General features: G+C 44.0%; 4 protein-coding genes across 5 annotated transcripts; 2 read left to right on the forward strand and 2 right to left on the reverse strand.

Annotated features, from left to right (window-relative positions):
• Window positions 1-17: 17 nt before the first annotated feature.
• On the reverse strand, window positions 18-1,546 carry LOC121968117 (translation initiation factor IF-2-like). 2 transcript variants are annotated; one of them, XM_042518617.1, is made up of 2 exons: window positions 773-1,281; window positions 18-615 (listed from the first exon to the last, which is right to left on the reverse strand). In XM_042518617.1, the coding sequence occupies exons 1-2, from the start codon at window positions 1,155-1,157 to the stop codon at window positions 536-538; spliced, it is 465 nt and encodes a 154-aa protein (XP_042374551.1). In that variant the 5' UTR covers window positions 1,158-1,281; the 3' UTR covers window positions 18-535. The 2 variants fall into 2 exon arrangements, with proteins under 2 accessions (XP_042374551.1, XP_042374550.1); XM_042518616.1 differs by having other exon boundaries at window positions 45-465; window positions 773-1,546.
• An 8,627-nt stretch (window positions 1,547-10,173) lies between these two features.
• On the forward strand, window positions 10,174-12,796 carry LOC122056080 (exosome complex component CSL4-like). Its single transcript, XM_042617860.1, has 6 exons — window positions 10,174-10,419; window positions 10,515-10,589; window positions 11,647-11,735; window positions 12,048-12,132; window positions 12,277-12,358; window positions 12,570-12,796. Exons 1-6 carry the CDS (start codon window positions 10,240-10,242, stop codon window positions 12,656-12,658), a joined length of 600 nt encoding a protein of 199 aa, XP_042473794.1. The 5' UTR covers window positions 10,174-10,239; the 3' UTR covers window positions 12,659-12,796.
• A 368-nt stretch (window positions 12,797-13,164) lies between these two features.
• On the forward strand, window positions 13,165-14,129 carry LOC122056084. The gene has a single exon (XM_042617866.1). It carries the CDS (start codon window positions 13,192-13,194, stop codon window positions 13,966-13,968), a length of 777 nt encoding a protein of 258 aa, XP_042473800.1. The 5' UTR covers window positions 13,165-13,191; the 3' UTR covers window positions 13,969-14,129.
• Window positions 14,130-14,150: 21 nt separating this feature from the next.
• On the reverse strand, window positions 14,151-16,787 carry LOC122056083 (cytochrome c1 2, heme protein, mitochondrial-like). Its single transcript, XM_042617865.1, has 6 exons — window positions 16,475-16,787; window positions 16,049-16,118; window positions 15,491-15,705; window positions 14,953-15,223; window positions 14,787-14,858; window positions 14,151-14,517 (listed from the first exon to the last, which is right to left on the reverse strand). The coding sequence occupies exons 1-6, from the start codon at window positions 16,576-16,578 to the stop codon at window positions 14,377-14,379; spliced, it is 873 nt and encodes a 290-aa protein (XP_042473799.1). The 5' UTR covers window positions 16,579-16,787; the 3' UTR covers window positions 14,151-14,376.
• Window positions 16,788-16,810: the final 23 nt, after the last annotated feature.

Below are 16,810 nucleotides of genomic sequence, written 5' to 3' on the forward strand. Positions count from 1 at the left end.
AAAAGACAAAAACTATTGATATAGGCATATAGCTAACAAATATACTAGTAGCTTTGTTTTTTATTCATCTACAAATTTTGATTTTAACAAGCTTACATTTGATAGCATATCAAATTTACAATAATTCTTATATATATCTAAATAATGCCTACTATATATTCTTCATTTCCTTTCCGTGAATCAGTACTTTTGAATTCAACGTCATTCACTACAGCACTGAGCTTCCTCATCATGAGTACAAGTATCTGAGTCGGTTCTTTCCACTTCGGCTCCTCCTTTTATCGCTCAAAATTCTCAAACTCTGCCTCAGGATATCGATCTCCCGATCCCTTTTCGAAACCTCTTGTTCCATCACTTTGGCGCGCGATGTTAGTGTCTCGATCGCAACTTCCTTTGCCTTGAGCTCCTTCTGCAGGTGCTCTATCATGCCTTCTTCCTCTTCTGCTTGCTTGTATAGCCTTCCCCCTGCAATATAATTAGGTGCATTAAAATTGTTCGATTATATTATTTGCTGACGTAGGATATTAAGTTCCTCTTACAGTACACCACTGACAGAGTTGTATTCAAGGAACGGACTGCACATATTCCGCATGAAAAGTGCTCGAAATAGTATGCCTAAAAAAATGTGCTCGAAATATTATTGTCTTTTTAATGATTTTTTCCTCTTAATTTTCAGAGAGTTTCACTGTGTAATTATATAGTTATACGGAGATCTTGATGTAATCATTTATTCTTGTTTAAAAGAGAGTTAATTGGTTGATTAATTAATTACCTGGTCGAGTTCTTCGAATGAGATCGTCGAGCTCGGTTTTGATGGCGAGGTAGAGCTGCTTCCACTTCTCGACCGCCTCCTCGCGGCGCGCCTGCTCCTCCCTCATCTGCTCGACGACGAAGTAGTGGTCGTCGGCGCCGCCGCTGGCGGCGGCGGCGGCGGCCTCCTCCGCCGCCTCTAGGCGCCGCCGGAGCCGGCCCGCTTCCTCCGCCTGCTCCCGCCGCTCAGCCTCCCACTCCGCCTCCTTCGCCGCGAAGGCCCTCGCGTCGTGCTCCCGCGCCCGCCGCGCCTCCTTCAGCTCCTCCTCCAGCGCCGCCGCCTTGGCGAGCAGCTCCCGCCGGCGAATGGCGGCGCGCGAGCGGTACCTGCTAATGACGATTCCCATGGGATTAAACTACAAAACTAGGATGAATTAGATCGTTATGTAGCAAGAGAAAGACGGTGACAAGGCCCATGAAAGGTCGCATTCCTCCGTAGCTGTTTCCAGATCATATAATGCTCGGAAGAAATAATAATAATATTATTATTTAGTTTTTTAGAAATTATTTTTTCAATATTAAAATTATATTAATTTGAAATTTAAATTATGTGATCGTGTGTATAAAGAGGAGACAAGATGACAGATAAGGGGAGGGAGAAACGAGAATATTTGAAAGAAAATAAAAATTAAGAGATTAAGATTTATGTGTAGCAAAGCATTTGAAATTAGATAAAAACTCCTTGCGTTTGATTGACAAGACGCCCTTGAAATTGTAGTCAACCGGTCCCGCGTTCGTCTGACACTCGAATTATTGATTCCTGGCATTTTGTAAAAGAGCACTTAAGGTTAGTGATATTAAAAGAGGTATTTCATTAATAAAATAGTTTGGCAGTTATTAGATATCTGGCTTTTAAAAATTTATAAATAATTTTTCAGTGATTTATAATTAATCAGCGAGAGTGGAAATATATGTTCTCATACCTTTTTTTCATCAATTGTTTACTTAGATTGATAGGAGATACGAGGGGAAGGAAACGGCACTAATCTATCCATCCAAGTAAGCGTAGCATTATAAGAAGAGAAAAAGTGCCTTTATCGTAATTAAAAAAAATGAGAGGCCTTTTATGATTAAAGCACACTGTCGAGTGTGGACTTTTTTTCCCCGCGGCAGCATGCACACTCCCCTTGAATCACGCATCAAACACCTGCTTTGCCTACACTTTAACCGCCCGCCCCCACTCTACAACTGTGGGCCCCTGCTCAAGGAAATGAAGCCAATCCCAACCCCTTTCCCATACCCACATTCCTTTCCATTCGTTCCTTCTTCTTTCCCTTCTATGATCTATATAATAAACTTATAGCACGAGAAGTTTAACTTTATCGATTTCATTTTAAACTGAAAAAACAAATATATGAATACCTATAGTATTGTAAAGAATGATTTCGTACGAAATTTGGACGTAAAGATTCCCGTAGTGATAAGTTTTTGGTGGTAGCTGACTAGCCGTGTTCATCTCCATTGGATTCCTGCACTGATAGTGATGGGGACTCGAGCTTGTCCTGGAGCATTGAATTGGGAGGAGCCAAGAAATTGATTAGGTGGAATATTTCAAACCCCACACATGCATCTTCTTTCAGTATTGGCACTCTTTGCGCATTGACTCTTTCTTCTCTCATAATTGATTGAATTAATTTGATCGATTGGGTTTTTTGGTTGGTACTTAAGTTGTTGGTTCGATTAATTTTGGGGATGGTCAGGTAGGTCTTATAAAATTTTCTACCCATCATCTGAATAGATCAGGAAAAATATATATGGAGATTTACCTTAATCGTCAGCGTTTTTAGATCTACTATCTATTATGAAAAAATTCATCATAATATATCATAATATATCGTAGTTGAGTTTTAAATTACGTAGTGAAAAATCTAACCTTACCTAGGACCGAATAGATTCGATTGGTTGAGTTCGCATTGGGACAATAATGAACCCAGTCAGCTTTCTGTAGTGCTCATAATGTCATATGCTTCATCAGTTTTAAATAAATTTATGCATGATTTTTTAAAATATATTTATCCTGTCCGGAATGAGTCAGACGGACCGTCGGGTGAAGTGGATGGAATGTTGACGGAGTCGCGATGTCCCGGAGGAGGGTATACTAAGATGACTTCTATGTTGACCAAGTATTCAGAAGTCCTTTGGTTAACGCTACCTGCAACCATCGACCGGGTCTCCCGGTCTCTGGTACCTCGAGGCTCGAGGCAAATCCAAAGAACATATGAGTAACAGACTAATAATATAATAATGAAATAAATGAGAGACAAGTACGGAGACATACTCTGGCCCACGGGGGCGCTCTCGGATAGGACGCTGCTCGAATTGTCGTGACCCAGAAGGGTAGATGAATGCATTGGACGAGGAGTTGGATCTGACGACGCTGAGCTGAATGCGGTGGCACGAAACCGGATGTGACCTCGGCATGTAGACCAGGATAAGACAATGGCACGCAAGCCGAGATATAAATATCGACGTGCAGACCGGGATACAAATATCGGCACGCAGGCCGGAATACAATAATGACACATAGATCGAAATTCAACCATAGCAATGTGCACTACGATTGTAGCTCGGGATATTACACACAAACTGAATCATCATAGGGGTCGGCATACAACAGTGGCACAGAATCGGAACCGGGACAGAATCGGCGCATGGACGACCGACACATGGACTGTCGGCAAGTGGTGGCTACGGCGTGTGGAGGCTGCCGGCAAGTGGTGGCTGCGGTGCGAAGAGGCTGCTGGCCAAGGGGGGTTGTCAGCAACGCATGTGGTTGCAGCGTGAAGATGAGGGAGAGGGCAGTGATGGGAACTGCCGAGCGACGTCTCACAGGCGAGCGTGAGAGGAAGAAAAGTTCAGAGGTGACAAGTCGACAAGGACGGCGCTGGGAGGAAAGAGGCGACGACTGCCTCTCGCGTGGCTTCGGCGATGGCGCAGAGGAAGAAGAAAGAAGAAGGGCTCTGGCCAGTGTTGCGAGGAGGTGGGAGAGGAGCGGCGACAAATCGATCCAGTAGTGGCATCGTGAGGAGAAGAGGGAGAGGAGAAGAGGTGGAGGTCGGCGGCCGGCGTCGGAGCCGGCGAGGAGCGCGAGGACGAGGAAGCAGGTCTACCCCTTGGTGGCGGAAACCCTCCCCGAACAAAACACCCCCCTTTCGCTGATGAATAATGCCACCACAAAATCCCAAAACCCCTCCACGTGTGAAAAGACACAATTGCCCCTTCTCTTTTTCCTAATTTCTCCTCTGCCCCAAAACTCATCTCCACATCACAAACCTCCCTTTCAAGTCTAGTCGAAGGAGGTACAAGTCCGACTGACTAGACTCAGCCAAATGAAAAACAGAATCACTACTGAATGCAGAATCATATCGCGAGGTCTGTCACATAACGTCGAACAAGTAGCTATGACAGTGGCAAGTAAGTAACTGAAGTAATACCGAGTGAGCGACGAAGAATGGTACCGAGCGTATGTCGAGCAAGCGATCGATCGGATGTCGAGCGGGAGATCGAGTAATATCGAGCAGATAGTCAAGCGATGCTAAGCCGAGTGATAAAGCTAATGTTGAGCGAGCGATAGGGGGCATGCCGAACGGGTGAAAAGACGATAAGCGGGCAGTGTCGAGCACGTGACCGAGGAAATGTCGACCGAGCGACAACAAACCGTGGTCGGGCAACTAAAAATATCGACCAAGTGATCGTAAAACACGATCAAGAAATCGAAAAATACTGACTTGGCAATCAAAAAATGTTGAGTGGGTCGAGAAATGAGGGGCGAGCGGTATCAAACACACGATCGAAAAAATGCCGACCAGGCAACAGAGATAATGCCGATCGAGTGGAATGGGAACGGGCGAGTGAAGGATTCCAAGGGCACGATCAAGAAAAATACTAATCGAGCGTCAATAAATCGCGACCGGACAATAGAGAGAATGATGAACAAGCAGAGTCATGAGCGCGACCGAGAAAAATACTGACCAAGCATCAATAAATCGCGACCGGACAATAGAGAGAATGATGAACGAGCAGGGCCATGAGCGCGACCGAGAAACATACTGATCGAGCGTTAATAAATCGCGACCGGGCAATACAGAGAATGATGAACGAGCAGAGTCATGAGTGCGACCTAGAAAAATACTGACCGAGCGACAGTAAATCGCGACCGGATGATCGAGAATAATGAACGAGCAGAGCCATGAGCGGGACCGAGAAAAATACTGACCGAGCGTCAATAAATCGCGATCGAGCAATACAGAGAATGATGAACGAGCAGAGCCATGAGCGTGACCTAGAAAAATATTGATTGAGCAACAGTAAATTGAGACCGGGTGATCGAGAATGCCAAGTGATGCAAAGCGAATGACCGAACAGATGGCCAAGCGATACTGATCGGTCAACTTAGAGAAGGTCGGTCGTGTGGTCGAAAGAATGTCGGGTGGGCGCAAAACCTGTGCGCTGGATAGACACGGAGCCTGAGACTAAATGAGAATGGGAGAAGAGCCCGTGGATCAAGTGCGAATGGGAGCAAAGGCTCTGTGAGCCAAGTCGGGTGCAGATCCCGAGAGATTGAAAGCAACCAAGAACAAAGCCTGTGGATCAGGCGTAAACACGAGTAGAGCCTATGGATGGAGCGCGAACGAGAGTAGAACAATCAGGCGGTTATGCGAATGCCAAGCAAGGAGGAAAGTGGGTATCGACCGAGCAGCAACTGCAAGGCAAAACGATGAGTGAGATGCGAATGATGAGTGCCGAGCAGAACGACAAGTGAGCAGTAAGTACCGACCAAGCAACAGTGGTGAGCGAAAACGTGAACTGAGAGTGTCGGGCAGAGCGGCAAGTGAATCAAGTGTGATGAGTACCGGGCAGAGCGGCGAGTGATCAATAAGTACCGACCGAGCAACAGCGGTAAGCAAAAACGTGAACTGAGAGTGCCGAGCAGAGCGACAAGTGAATCAAGTGTGATGAATGTCGGGCAGAGCGGCAAGTGACGAGTGAGTGTCGACCGAGAGTTCGTTGGGCGTAAGAGCATGCTCACTTATAACTCGCACAGGGGCGAGAGTCTGGAATCCCGCTCGGTAGGTCGTTGGGCGTGAAAGCATGCTCACTTATAACTCGCACTAGGGCGAGAGTCTGAAGGCGTGAGAGCATGCTCACTTATAATTCGCACTGGGGCGAGAGTCTAGAGGCGTGAGAGGATGCTCACTTATAATCAGCACTGAAGCGAGAGTCTGGGACACCGACCGGTAGGTCGTTGGGCGTGAGAGCATGCTCACTTATAACTCTCACTAGGGCGAGAGTTAGGAGGCGTGAGAGCATGCTCACTTATAACTCGCACTGAAGCGAGAGTCTAAAATCCCGACCTGTAGGTTGTTGGGCGTGAGAGCATGCTAACTTATAACTCGCACTAGGGCGAGAGTTTGGAGATGTGAGAGCATGCTCACTTATAACTTGCACTGAAGCGAGAGTCTGGGACACCTACTAGTAGGTCGTTGGGCGTGAGAGCATGCTCACTTATAACTCGCACTGGGATGAGAGTCTGGAGGCGTGACCGGGAGGTGTTCTGGAGGCCTGACTAGGAAATGATCTGGAAGTCTGACCAGGGAATGCTCTGGAGGCCTGACCAAGAAATGATCTGGAAGCCTGACTAGGGAATGCTCTGGAGGCCTGACCAAAAAATGCTATGGAGGTCTGACCAGGAAATGTTTTGGAGGCCTGACCAGTACTTGATCTGGAGACCTGACCAAGAATTGATCTAGAGATCTGACCAGGAATTGATCTGGAGACTTGACCGAGAATTGGTCTGAAAGAATTAGTCTGGAAGCTCGACCAAGAATTGGTCTGGAAGCCTGACCGAGAGATCGTTATCGATACTCCAATTCAGGACCGGTGGTGATACTCTGGTCCGAGATCAGTGGCGATAGCTCGACCCCGAAAAGGAGAAGATAAGCCCTGAAATACATAGAAGCGAAACCCGTAGCAATATGAGGGAGGAGAGCCTTTATCATACCTGACCGCGGAGTGGTGTCGACCGACTGAGGATCTGTCTCGGTCCCTCAATTCCAAAATACCCGTGAAGTCAGGGAGAGAAATAATGTTGATCCCGTGACTCCCAAATGTCCGCGGAGTCGGGGAGAGAGTAATATGAGCCCCGACCGTCAAAGGAAGTGAAGCCCATAGTCATATAAGAGAGCAGAGTCTGTAGCCATAGAAGGAAGCAAAGCACCGCGGGTGAAGGGAGCAGAGCCTGTAGATGTAAAAGAATGCAAAACAGGTGGAGGATGCAGAGTATATAATAATAATAGAGTGAAGCGCCTATAGCAGTAAGAGGATGCTGAACCCCATGGTGAATGGTGCAGAGCCTGTAATAGTAAGAGGATGCAGAGCCTCATGGTGAAGGGTACAGAGCATATAACACACATGATCGGGGAGCTGGGCCCCTGGTCCCTGATCGGAAAGTAAGGACCCTAGCCTGTAATCAAAGGGCGAGGCCCCTAGATCCTGGTCGGGAAGTCATACTACGAGTCAATGATCGGGGAGCTGTGTCCCTAGTGTATGAGAGGGGAGTTGTGTCCCTAGTGTATGAGCGGGGAGCTGGGCCCCTAGTGTCCGATCAAAAATTGGAGGTCCTTGTCTTTGATCAAGGAACTAGGATCTTACTCTCTTATCAGGGAGTTATAGCAGCTCCTATAACTGTAAAAAGAGAGCAGAGCTTGTAATGCACATGATCGGGGAGCTGTGCCAACTGGCTAAAGGTTTGTCTTGGTCCCTTGACTTCCTAATACCCGTGGAGTCAGGGAAAAAATATAATGGAAAAACTAACCTGTCGGCCAGCTAAAGCTCCACTCGATCCCTCAACTTCCGAATACCGGTGTAGTGAGGGTAGAAGATAATATGTTCGTCGAGATCCTCCGGAACTGTGATAATGGCAGAGAACATCCCGACGTCGTCCATCTTCACGTCCCAGAACAGGTGGAGAAGATTCCCACAGATAGCGCCAAATTGATCATGTCCGGAATCTGAGTCAGACGGACCGTCGAGTGAGGTGGATGGAATGTTGACGGAGTCGCGATGTCCCAGAGGGGGGTATGCTGAGATGGCTTCTATGTTTACCAAGTCTTCAGAAGTTCTTTGGTCAACGCTACCTGCAGCCAGCGACCAGATCCCCCGGTTCCTGGTACCCAGAAGCTCGAGGCAGATCCAACGAACATATGAGTAATAGGCTAATAATATAATAATGAAATAAATGAGAGGCGAGTACGGAGATGTACCCTGGCCCCAGGGGCGCCCTCGGATAGGACGCTGCTCGAGTTGTCATGACCCAGAAGGATAGATGAATGCACCAAACGAGGAGCTGGATCTTACGACGCGGAGCCAAATGCGGTGGTACGAAACCGGATGCGACTTCGGCACGCAGGCCAGGATAAGACATTGGCACGCAAGCCGGGATACAAATATCGGCGCGTAGGCCGAGATACAAATATCGACACGCAGGCCAGGATACAATAATGACACATAGATCGGAATTCAACCATAGCTCGAAAGCCGAAACATAATAGCGATGTGCACTACGGTTGTAGCTCGGGATATTACACACAAACTGGATCGTCATAGGGGTCGGCATACAACAGTGATACATAATCGGAACCGGAACACAATCGGCGCATGGACGACCGACACATGGACTGCGGTGCGAAGAGGCTGCCGGCAAGTGGTGGTTATGGTGCGAAGAGGTTGCTGGCCAAGGGGGGTTGTCGGCGATGCATGTGGTTGCAGCGTGAAGACGAGGGAGAGGACAGCGATGGGAACTGCCAAGCGACGTCTCACAGGTGAGCATGAGAGAGGAAGAAAAGTTCAGAGGCGACAAGCCGACAAGGACGGCGATGGGAGGAAAGAAGCGACGGCTGCCTCTCGCGTGGCTTCGACGGCGGCGCGGAGGAGGAAGAAAGAAGAAGGGCTCTGGCCAGCGTTGCGAGGAGGTGGGAGAGGAGCGGCGGCGAGTCGATCCATTAGTGGCATCGCGAGGAGAAGAGGGAGAGGAGAAGAGATGGAGGTCGACGGCTGTCGTCTGCGCCAGCGAGGAGCGCGAGGACGAGGAAACAGGTCTACCCCTTGGCGGCGGAAACCCTCCCCGAACAAAAAACCCCCTTTCGCTGATGAACAGTGCTATCACAAAACCCAAAACCCCACACGTGTGAAAAGACCCATTTGCCCTTCCTCTTTTCCCTAATATCTCCTCTGCCCCAAAACACATCTCCCCATCACACATTTATATATATATAAAAAGTTAAAATATAAAAGATATAATACTCTGTTTTTGCTCTGATTTGAAAATGAACGGTCGAAAGGAATTTAAGTCAAGGCAGCCCAATTAGTTTGAATAGTACTGTATGCACCTCTTTAAATAGCATGTTATGTTATCTACTCATTATATTAATATATTTCTTTTATTAATATATCCATATTTATTTCAATATTAATATTTATTTATTCTTTATATTTAAAATTTATTTTCTTAATTTTTAATTTTTTTATATAAAATACACCCATTAATCACATAATTGTATACTGTGGGGGTGTTATACCAATTATCTAGGGGGTGGATTCTCTGGTCCGTAAAAATTAGATCAATTCATGATCCAGTCTTTATATTGGTGGGGAGCAATGGGCCTCCACCTGTTAACAAGTGGGGTCACTGTCTCCCACCAATCTCTTTGTCCCGATCAAGACAAGGGGGCCAGAGGGTCCGATCTCAATTATTTATAACACCATTTAAATGTTGGGTAGAGATCCTCTGGTTCTGGATCCCTGGGACAGTTCTGATCTCTTGTTCATTCATTAGTTGGATGAGTTGGATCCTACCTGTTTAACAGATGGAATTCAATTCATCCCCCAATGAATAAATAGAATTTTTTCTAATCTAAAAAATTTTAGACCCGAGGATTTGACGTCTTAAATATTATAATACCGATAGATTAACGCCAATCTAGAAGAAAATGCCGAGTAACGAATGGAAACAACTAAAGAGAATAGGAAAGGGAATCTTCGCGGCCACAAATGGTAAAGCAAATAGCAATGTCATTAACTACAGTCTCACAATGATACTTTCGCGAGTTTATGACCACCAATTCTTTCTCTATCCACCTCAAGAAAACCTGGGATAAAATGTTACATTTGTAACTCTTTTCTCTCAAATGTTTTTGTAATTTATGATAATGTTGGCATGCAATTGCTAAATAATACAATTTATCTTTTTTCTAAGGCAAATGAGAAAATAAATTAGTACAAAAACAATAATTTTTTTTTAAAAAAAATATGCAAACGCGAAAATTACAAGTAATCCGGTTGAGTGCATATCCGGTTCGGTTCGCTTGTCCCGGCTTATTTCAATTCTCCGACTCCGAGGCGTGGTAGCGACGAGTCAACCTGCTGGGCGGCATGGCGGCGGTCGATAGCCATGGAGACGGCGATCTGGTGTCCCCCGGCGAACTCCTCGGCGATTCTCGCGATCTCATCGCCGGAAGAGGAGCCTATGTCGCCCCTAACGGCCGATCCATACGGGCTTCCCTCACTGGCACCCACCGTGTAACACCACCTCAACCCGGCGCCCCTGACCAGGTCATCTCTTCTCTCCTGTCCTCCTTCCACTGTTAGGCGTAGAGATAATTTTGTTGTTGTTGTTAAAAAAATTTCTCGGTTGGTGTGCTGCGCAGAGGTCGACGGTGGAAGTAGTCGGGCATAGGGCTCAGGGTGCCGTTCCACAGCCCGGTTCCGTGGTTATTGCTCGTGTAAGATTTCTTTATTTCCTTTCACCTTCTTATGGCTACTGCAACATGTCCTTTCATGTGAGATTTTTTTTTTCTTTTCCTAAGCCTATACCATGCGAGGTGAATTTGCATTGCCATTTATTTTGTTGTTTAGGGCAAAGTTGTTGAACGACCATGGCCTAATGTTTGTTCTTATGAGACTGATATATTAAAATTGTCACTTTGATAATATGAATGGCATAAGGCCAGCTAAATCGATGTTGAGGTGCCAACTCGAATGGTGCGTGCCATGCTAGCTAATTATCTAAAAATGATTTATCTTTCAGATAGCACTATAAGTTTGCTGAGTTTGGCTAATGCTCAAACTTATTTGTTTATCTTATGGAGCTTGTTCAAGCTTGTTTATTTAAATCTTATCAAACTCGGGTCGAGCTTTTACCTGAGCTGAACTAATAAGATGGTTATTCTTATAATCTAGTGAAACCATTGATGCAATTAATAAAAATTAAAGTAAAGCAGGAAGAACTGTGACCATCTGAGCCTAGCATAGTATTATAAATACATTGGCATATGATATTCTTATATTTTTTTATTAAAAACTGAGAACAAAAAAAAATCATAAAGTTTTATATAAGTTTGTGAACAACTTTGTTCAAGACCATTCTTCATGAACACTAACAAGCCAAGGTTCAAGTATGTTTGTTTTATATAATACATTATATCAAATAGACAAATAAGTTTTTATTGAGCCGAGATTTGTTGTTGTTCTAGAACACTCTCTTGCGACCCAAATCAAAAATAGCTGATACACCAACTACCAAGTTCCAGACTTTAAAATTTAGTTGCTTGCGAGAACAAATTTGTCAACTGTAAAACCTTTGTTGTTGCTTACAATCAAGCTCATGCAGATGCAGTACTTTGTTATTGATTGAAAGATCTCTTGTTGATGTGATATGTTGGTTTCTACACTTTGGACGTTAGTGTTTCACTATAAGGCTAGTGGGGCACAAGAAATACAAGCTACATGCAGCTCTATGTATCTCTGTGATGATCATAATACACGATATTGTTTTGGCAGGTTACGAAGGTTATAGCCCGCATGGTATCAGTAGATATAATGTGTGTCGAGTCCAAAGCTGTGAAGGAAAAGTTTACTGGGATAATCAGGTTGATGAGTATATCATATACTCCCTACAAACTTTTTTATGTGAATTTCTGCTAGTTCACATATTTACATGATTAAATTTCCTTGTAGTATTTCCACTATCCTAGAAACATTAAATAAGTCCTTTTTGAATTACTATATATATCCACTTAAGGGTTATTTTTCAGCTTTGGATGGTCAATATCTAGAGTGTTAGAGAAGATTAACTCAGGCATCTTTTTCCGAAGATATTTTAATATCTTATTTCTATAATACACAACAACAAGAGAATTAGGTTAGTTTGTGGAAGTTATTGATTGATTTCACTGTCATAGGCAACAAGATGTCCGTGCGACTGAAATTGATAAGGTGGATATGTATCTCTCTTTCCGTCCTGGTGATATTGTTCGAGCTCTTGTTGTATCCTTGAGTACTCCAAGTGATGTGTTATTTCCTACTGAGAATATTTTTTAAAGAATTTTATGCCTTAGCATAGTTTATACGTTACAACTTATCTGATTTACTTATCTGGGGTTATGTTGCATTGACTTAACTGTTGCTAAGCTTTCTCTTGGAGATGCAAGAGCATATTACCTTTCCACTGCAAAGAATGAACTAGGAGTAGTTTCGGCTCAAAGCATAGGAGGTATGTTTCTGAGATGGACTTCTTTGAATGTCATCCATCCCTTTTACCATTTTCTTATCTACCTGAACTATTAAGGTTATTATTTCATGTTTTTTTTACTTTGGTTAGCGTTAGTTTAGAACACAACAGAGAAAAGTTAAATCTTTCATTGACAAATTCTATATCAAACACTGGGACTTTATCTACTACCTATTTCTTTGTTTCATTTCAGGTGGTAACATGGTCCCAATCAGTTGGACAGAGATGCAATGCTCCTTGACTGGCCAAATCGAACATAGAAAAGTGGCAAAGAATGCTTAAGATTTAAGGCTGATTCTGACTGTTAGTCACGGCAGATGTTGAAATTGAGATGTTGTTGTCGTAAATTGATGATGATTTTGTTCAGCTAGTGGGTACTTTTTCTTTTGCTTGCTATCAATTGTGAAAATTTTCATTTTACTTTCAAGGTTTATTAGTTTTCTTTTTTCAAAGTATTTTTAGCTGCTTTGAAACGAATATTTACTTTTCAAATTGTTGAATATTTATAAGTTAAAGTTTTTTTTTCTTTAGCTTAAAAAGTGAACAATTTTAAGAATTTGATTAAATGTAGATTGTAATAAAATAGTATAGTTGTGCAGAATCAAAATAAAGAATAATATCTAATATTATCAGCTCTAACAAAATCTAAAAATTAATGGCAATGGCAAGCCCGACAACCGTCCCAACGGTGTTTGCTAAATTTGGGTCCGGAATCGAAGCACCAAACCAGTTCCCAGCCCTCCATAATTACTCCCGTTCTTCCTCCCCTTTCCTCAACAGTCGTGCGTTAACGTAGAACTCATCTTCCCTTGGCGATGAGCACGACGGCGGTGAAGTGTGGCTCCGTCCACCGCCCGGAGGCGATTGCCACCTTCAACGCCGCTCCGTTCCACCTCCTGGAGGTCACCATCATCTCCGCCCAGGAGCTCCACCCGGCCGCCAGGTCCACGGCCACGTACGCCTCCGCCTGGGTGGATCCGGCCCACAAGCTCCGCACTTGCCTGCTGGATACCACTGGCCACGCTGACCCCACCTGGAACCACAAGTTCCTCTTCCGCGTCGACGACGCCTTCATCGCCTCCGACACCGCCGCCGTCGACATCCACTTCCTCCACGCCAGGCGCCTCCGCCGCGACCGCCTCCTCGGCATCGTGCGCGTCGTCCTCAGCGCCGCCCTCCCCCGCCGCGTCGTCGCGCTCCAGGTGCGCCGTCCCTCCTCCCTCCGCCCCTGCGGTATCCTCAACCTCAGCGTCGCCCTGCTCGGCCAACACGAGAAGGAGATGCTGCTCTTCTATTACGACCTCTCCTCCTCCGCCGCCTCATTCTCCTACGAAGACCTCGCTGGCTCCAAGCGCCACGGAGGCGTCTCTTCCACCGGCGATCAGGAGAAGTGGAAGCTGGAGAGGAGCAAGTCCGTGGAGAGGGAGTGTGGGCTGGAGGAGGAGGAGGAGCGGGAGAGGGAGTCCATGGAGACGAAGCTGGAGATGTGGAAGCTGGAGATGTCGCCGGTGCAGGAGACGGTGGAGGAGGGCCAACCAGGGAAGAGGAAGAAGGGGGCAGGCTTCATGAGATGCTTCTCATGTGGTGTGTGAGTGATCAATTGGAAGAAGGCCAAGTAGCTATTAAGTAGATTGTTTTTTTTTTTCCTTTCTTTCTTTCTTTCTTTCTTTCTTATTGTTTATTTCTTAAATTGTAATGAAACCATGTATATGTTCAGCTGCCTGTCTATGTTTATGAATTATTTTGTTTGAAATAGTACAATCTACGAATCACCTTAGAAATAATGTTTGGATGAAAACTACAAAGGGAAATCATAGCTTTAAATCATTCAACAATACTTGGAACATCAAGTGCATTCATTATCCAGGAACAACAGAGTCAATAGTATTCACTTACTGGCTTTATTTGATGACTAGAAGGCCACAACATCCTTGCCCATCTATTGAACGTAAGATCGATGTTATCGTAGTTTGATAAGATCAAGTTGCGATGTAGAATAGTCAGTTGACAAAATACTGAATCATTTCCTTCTCAGGGGTAGCAGCCTTGTAGTTGTTATCTACTGCACTACCTATGAGCATCTTTGGCATTGCTGTTGCACCCTTGAAGAAGTAAGGGTTATAGTGCAGATACTTCTGATTCTGCATTTGCAGATAAAATTAGTGAGCATTCTTACAAGCCAAAAGTAAAGCAAAATATTTAATGAAGGATAGTTTTGAGGATTATCTTTAGAAGCATATTCATAAAGCCATAGAGATGCAAGATAGAAAGCAAATGCTGAACACTTTCAGTAAATAGACACAGGTCCTAAGACGTCCACATTAATTCAATTTGGATTGGCTTAGTTAAGTCGACGAGAGCAAGTTCCTGCCATCACATTAATTCAATGAGAATAAGAAATTACTATTACCCAAAAACTTCCAGTAAGATCAGGGTTCCCTGCCAATAAGGAAAGCATGCGGCTTTGTCTGTTATCTGGTGCCTGAAAAATTTTAGTTTGCAAGTTTGTGTCATAAAAAAGTAAGGTAAATCCGGAAAGAAGGGGGGAAAATGTTGGCATTCGATAGAACCATTACCTTTGTGATGAAGCTCGAGTGTGCAGTATGTGCCACATTCAGAATCCTAGGTGTTCTCTCGCTTTTAAAGACTAAGTTTGGATCACATAGTTTACTAGGACACACAAAGGTTTTGCCTTCATCATTTGGTCCGTCAAACACCTCAATATCAACAATAAGATTATTGTTTACTTCTTTTGCATCCAGTACACCATGGTCTCGGTTTGAAAATAGAGAAAACGAATGGCAAGAGGAACAAGTTTGCTGGTAAACTTGTTGCCCACGTCTGACTCTGCTCAATTTAAGCACCCAGCTTACAAAATTGAGAATGAATTCAAATCTTTGCAAAGTTCAAATCGAAAGGGTATAAATTGTAAGTAACTACAGAATTTGTCTCGGCATCATTATACTGACACAAAAATCTCATTGCCAAGAAATGAGATAGATAGTAACTATCTCAACTAAATGAATATAACATTTTCTCTAGGACATTTATTTATTGGATGCTATATAAATTACTGAAATGGTTTTCTGGCAAAGAAGTTAGTTCAATACTCACAAAGAATTGTCATTCACTAGGGAATCAAGGATGCCTTGGTGAGGCCAAGGGTAGCGAGGACATGTTTCAGCATCATCAGCAGTTGCTACAGTGGCGAAGCTGAATATACCTGAGATTCCTGCTCCAATGACCATCAATGCTCTTACAGACTTATTTTTTCCAAGTTTACTCGACTGATATGCATTAGACGCAGCCGATGGCACCAAAAGTGGGGTCTGTGGATAGAAATATCTCATTGTAGACAATTTCAACTGTGAGACAACTTAAACAAGCTCCTAAGAACTAAAATAGCATGATAAACGAATATATTACACTCATTTCTTTATCAGTTGGAAAAGATTGATATCATTTGATCATGTAACATCATGTCAATGCAATTGAAGTACAAGATATGAAGTACAAACTGAGATTTGAACCCAAGATAGCAATTCATTTCAACAATTGTAGCGCTCCTTGGTACTCTTACCAGGAGAAACTATACTCTATCTGAACAAATATCTCAAGATGTTCTGAAGGTATAATATCAATGTCAGAGAAAGGATTGCAGAAGCTGCTTACACATGATTGAATCTGCCACCTTTTCCTTAGAAGCTGGCTGATAATTCTTCCAGCCGCCATTTCACTTGATCTGTTGATCATTTGCAGGAAAGGACAGAAATCGATCGGGAATCAGATTTAGCAGGAAATGTAAAGAAGGCCTATAACTTTCAAGTTTCTAGCAATACATTTTCTCTAGAACGTGGACAATTTTAGCTTGGACAAAATGCAATTCACTCACTAATTAATAGATGGCTAAACTCGAGAGAAGGAAAAAAAAAACTACAATTACTTTCAGTTTATGGATTAAAAAGCTTCTCCATCACTATAATGAGTATACTTTATACATTGTATAAGTATATCTGGACTGATCTACGGACCTTGATCGACAAATTCTAACAACAAAATTCGAGAAAATGAAAAGAACTGGAGGAATGCTGATCTAACCTGAGAATGAGATCTACCGAGAAAGACACCGAAAAGAGGGACGAGAATTTAGGGTTCTGGGATTGGGAGTAACGTCGGCAGTCGCTCCTTATCGCTTGTCTCATCCACACGGTTCCTACGTGGATGACACGTCAACCGACCTATGTTATGTCAACTGATACTTCAGTCACTGATCGGACGGCTGAGATGAGATGTTAGGATGGATGATATTAACGGTATTAATCATTAAGGTATTTTGAGAATGTTTTTAATTTATATATATAATATTCCCTCTCTCTTCACCTCCAACGTCCAATTCCTCTGTTGCTCTGGCATCTCCAACGACGCCCTCCTCCT

Source organism: Zingiber officinale, chromosome 3B (assembly GCF_018446385.1).
Source record: "Zingiber officinale cultivar Zhangliang chromosome 3B, Zo_v1.1, whole genome shotgun sequence".
NCBI classification, from domain to species: Eukaryota; Viridiplantae; Streptophyta; class Magnoliopsida; order Zingiberales; family Zingiberaceae; genus Zingiber; species Zingiber officinale.

Coding starts and splice junctions, on each gene's coding strand:
- LOC122056083 (XM_042617865.1), bottom strand. CDS start 16,578: ATGAGACAAGCGATAAGGAGCGACTGCCGACGTTACTCCCAATCCCAG. Junction 16,119..16,474: donor TCGGTAGATCTCATTCTCAG/GTTAGATCAGCA, acceptor AATGATCAACAG/ATCAAGTGAAATGGCGGCTG. Junction 15,706..16,048: donor GGTGGCAGATTCAATCATGT/GTAAGCAGCTTC, acceptor TTCTATCCACAG/ACCCCACTTTTGGTGCCATC.
- LOC122056084 (XM_042617866.1), top strand. CDS start 13,192: ATGAGCACGACGGCGGTGAAGTGTGGCTCCGTCCACCGCCCGGAGGCG.
- LOC121968117 (XM_042518616.1), bottom strand. CDS start 1,157: ATGGGAATCGTCATTAGCAGGTACCGCTCGCGCGCCGCCATTCGCCGG. Junction 466..772: donor CATTCGAAGAACTCGACCAG/GTAATTAATTAA, acceptor ATTATATTGCAG/GGGGAAGGCTATACAAGCAA.
- LOC122056080 (XM_042617860.1), top strand. CDS start 10,240: ATGGCGGCGGTCGATAGCCATGGAGACGGCGATCTGGTGTCCCCCGGC. Junction 10,590..11,646: donor GTTCCGTGGTTATTGCTCGT/GTAAGATTTCTT, acceptor TTGTTTTGGCAG/GTTACGAAGGTTATAGCCCG. Junction 11,736..12,047: donor AAGTTTACTGGGATAATCAG/GTTGATGAGTAT, acceptor TCACTGTCATAG/GCAACAAGATGTCCGTGCGA.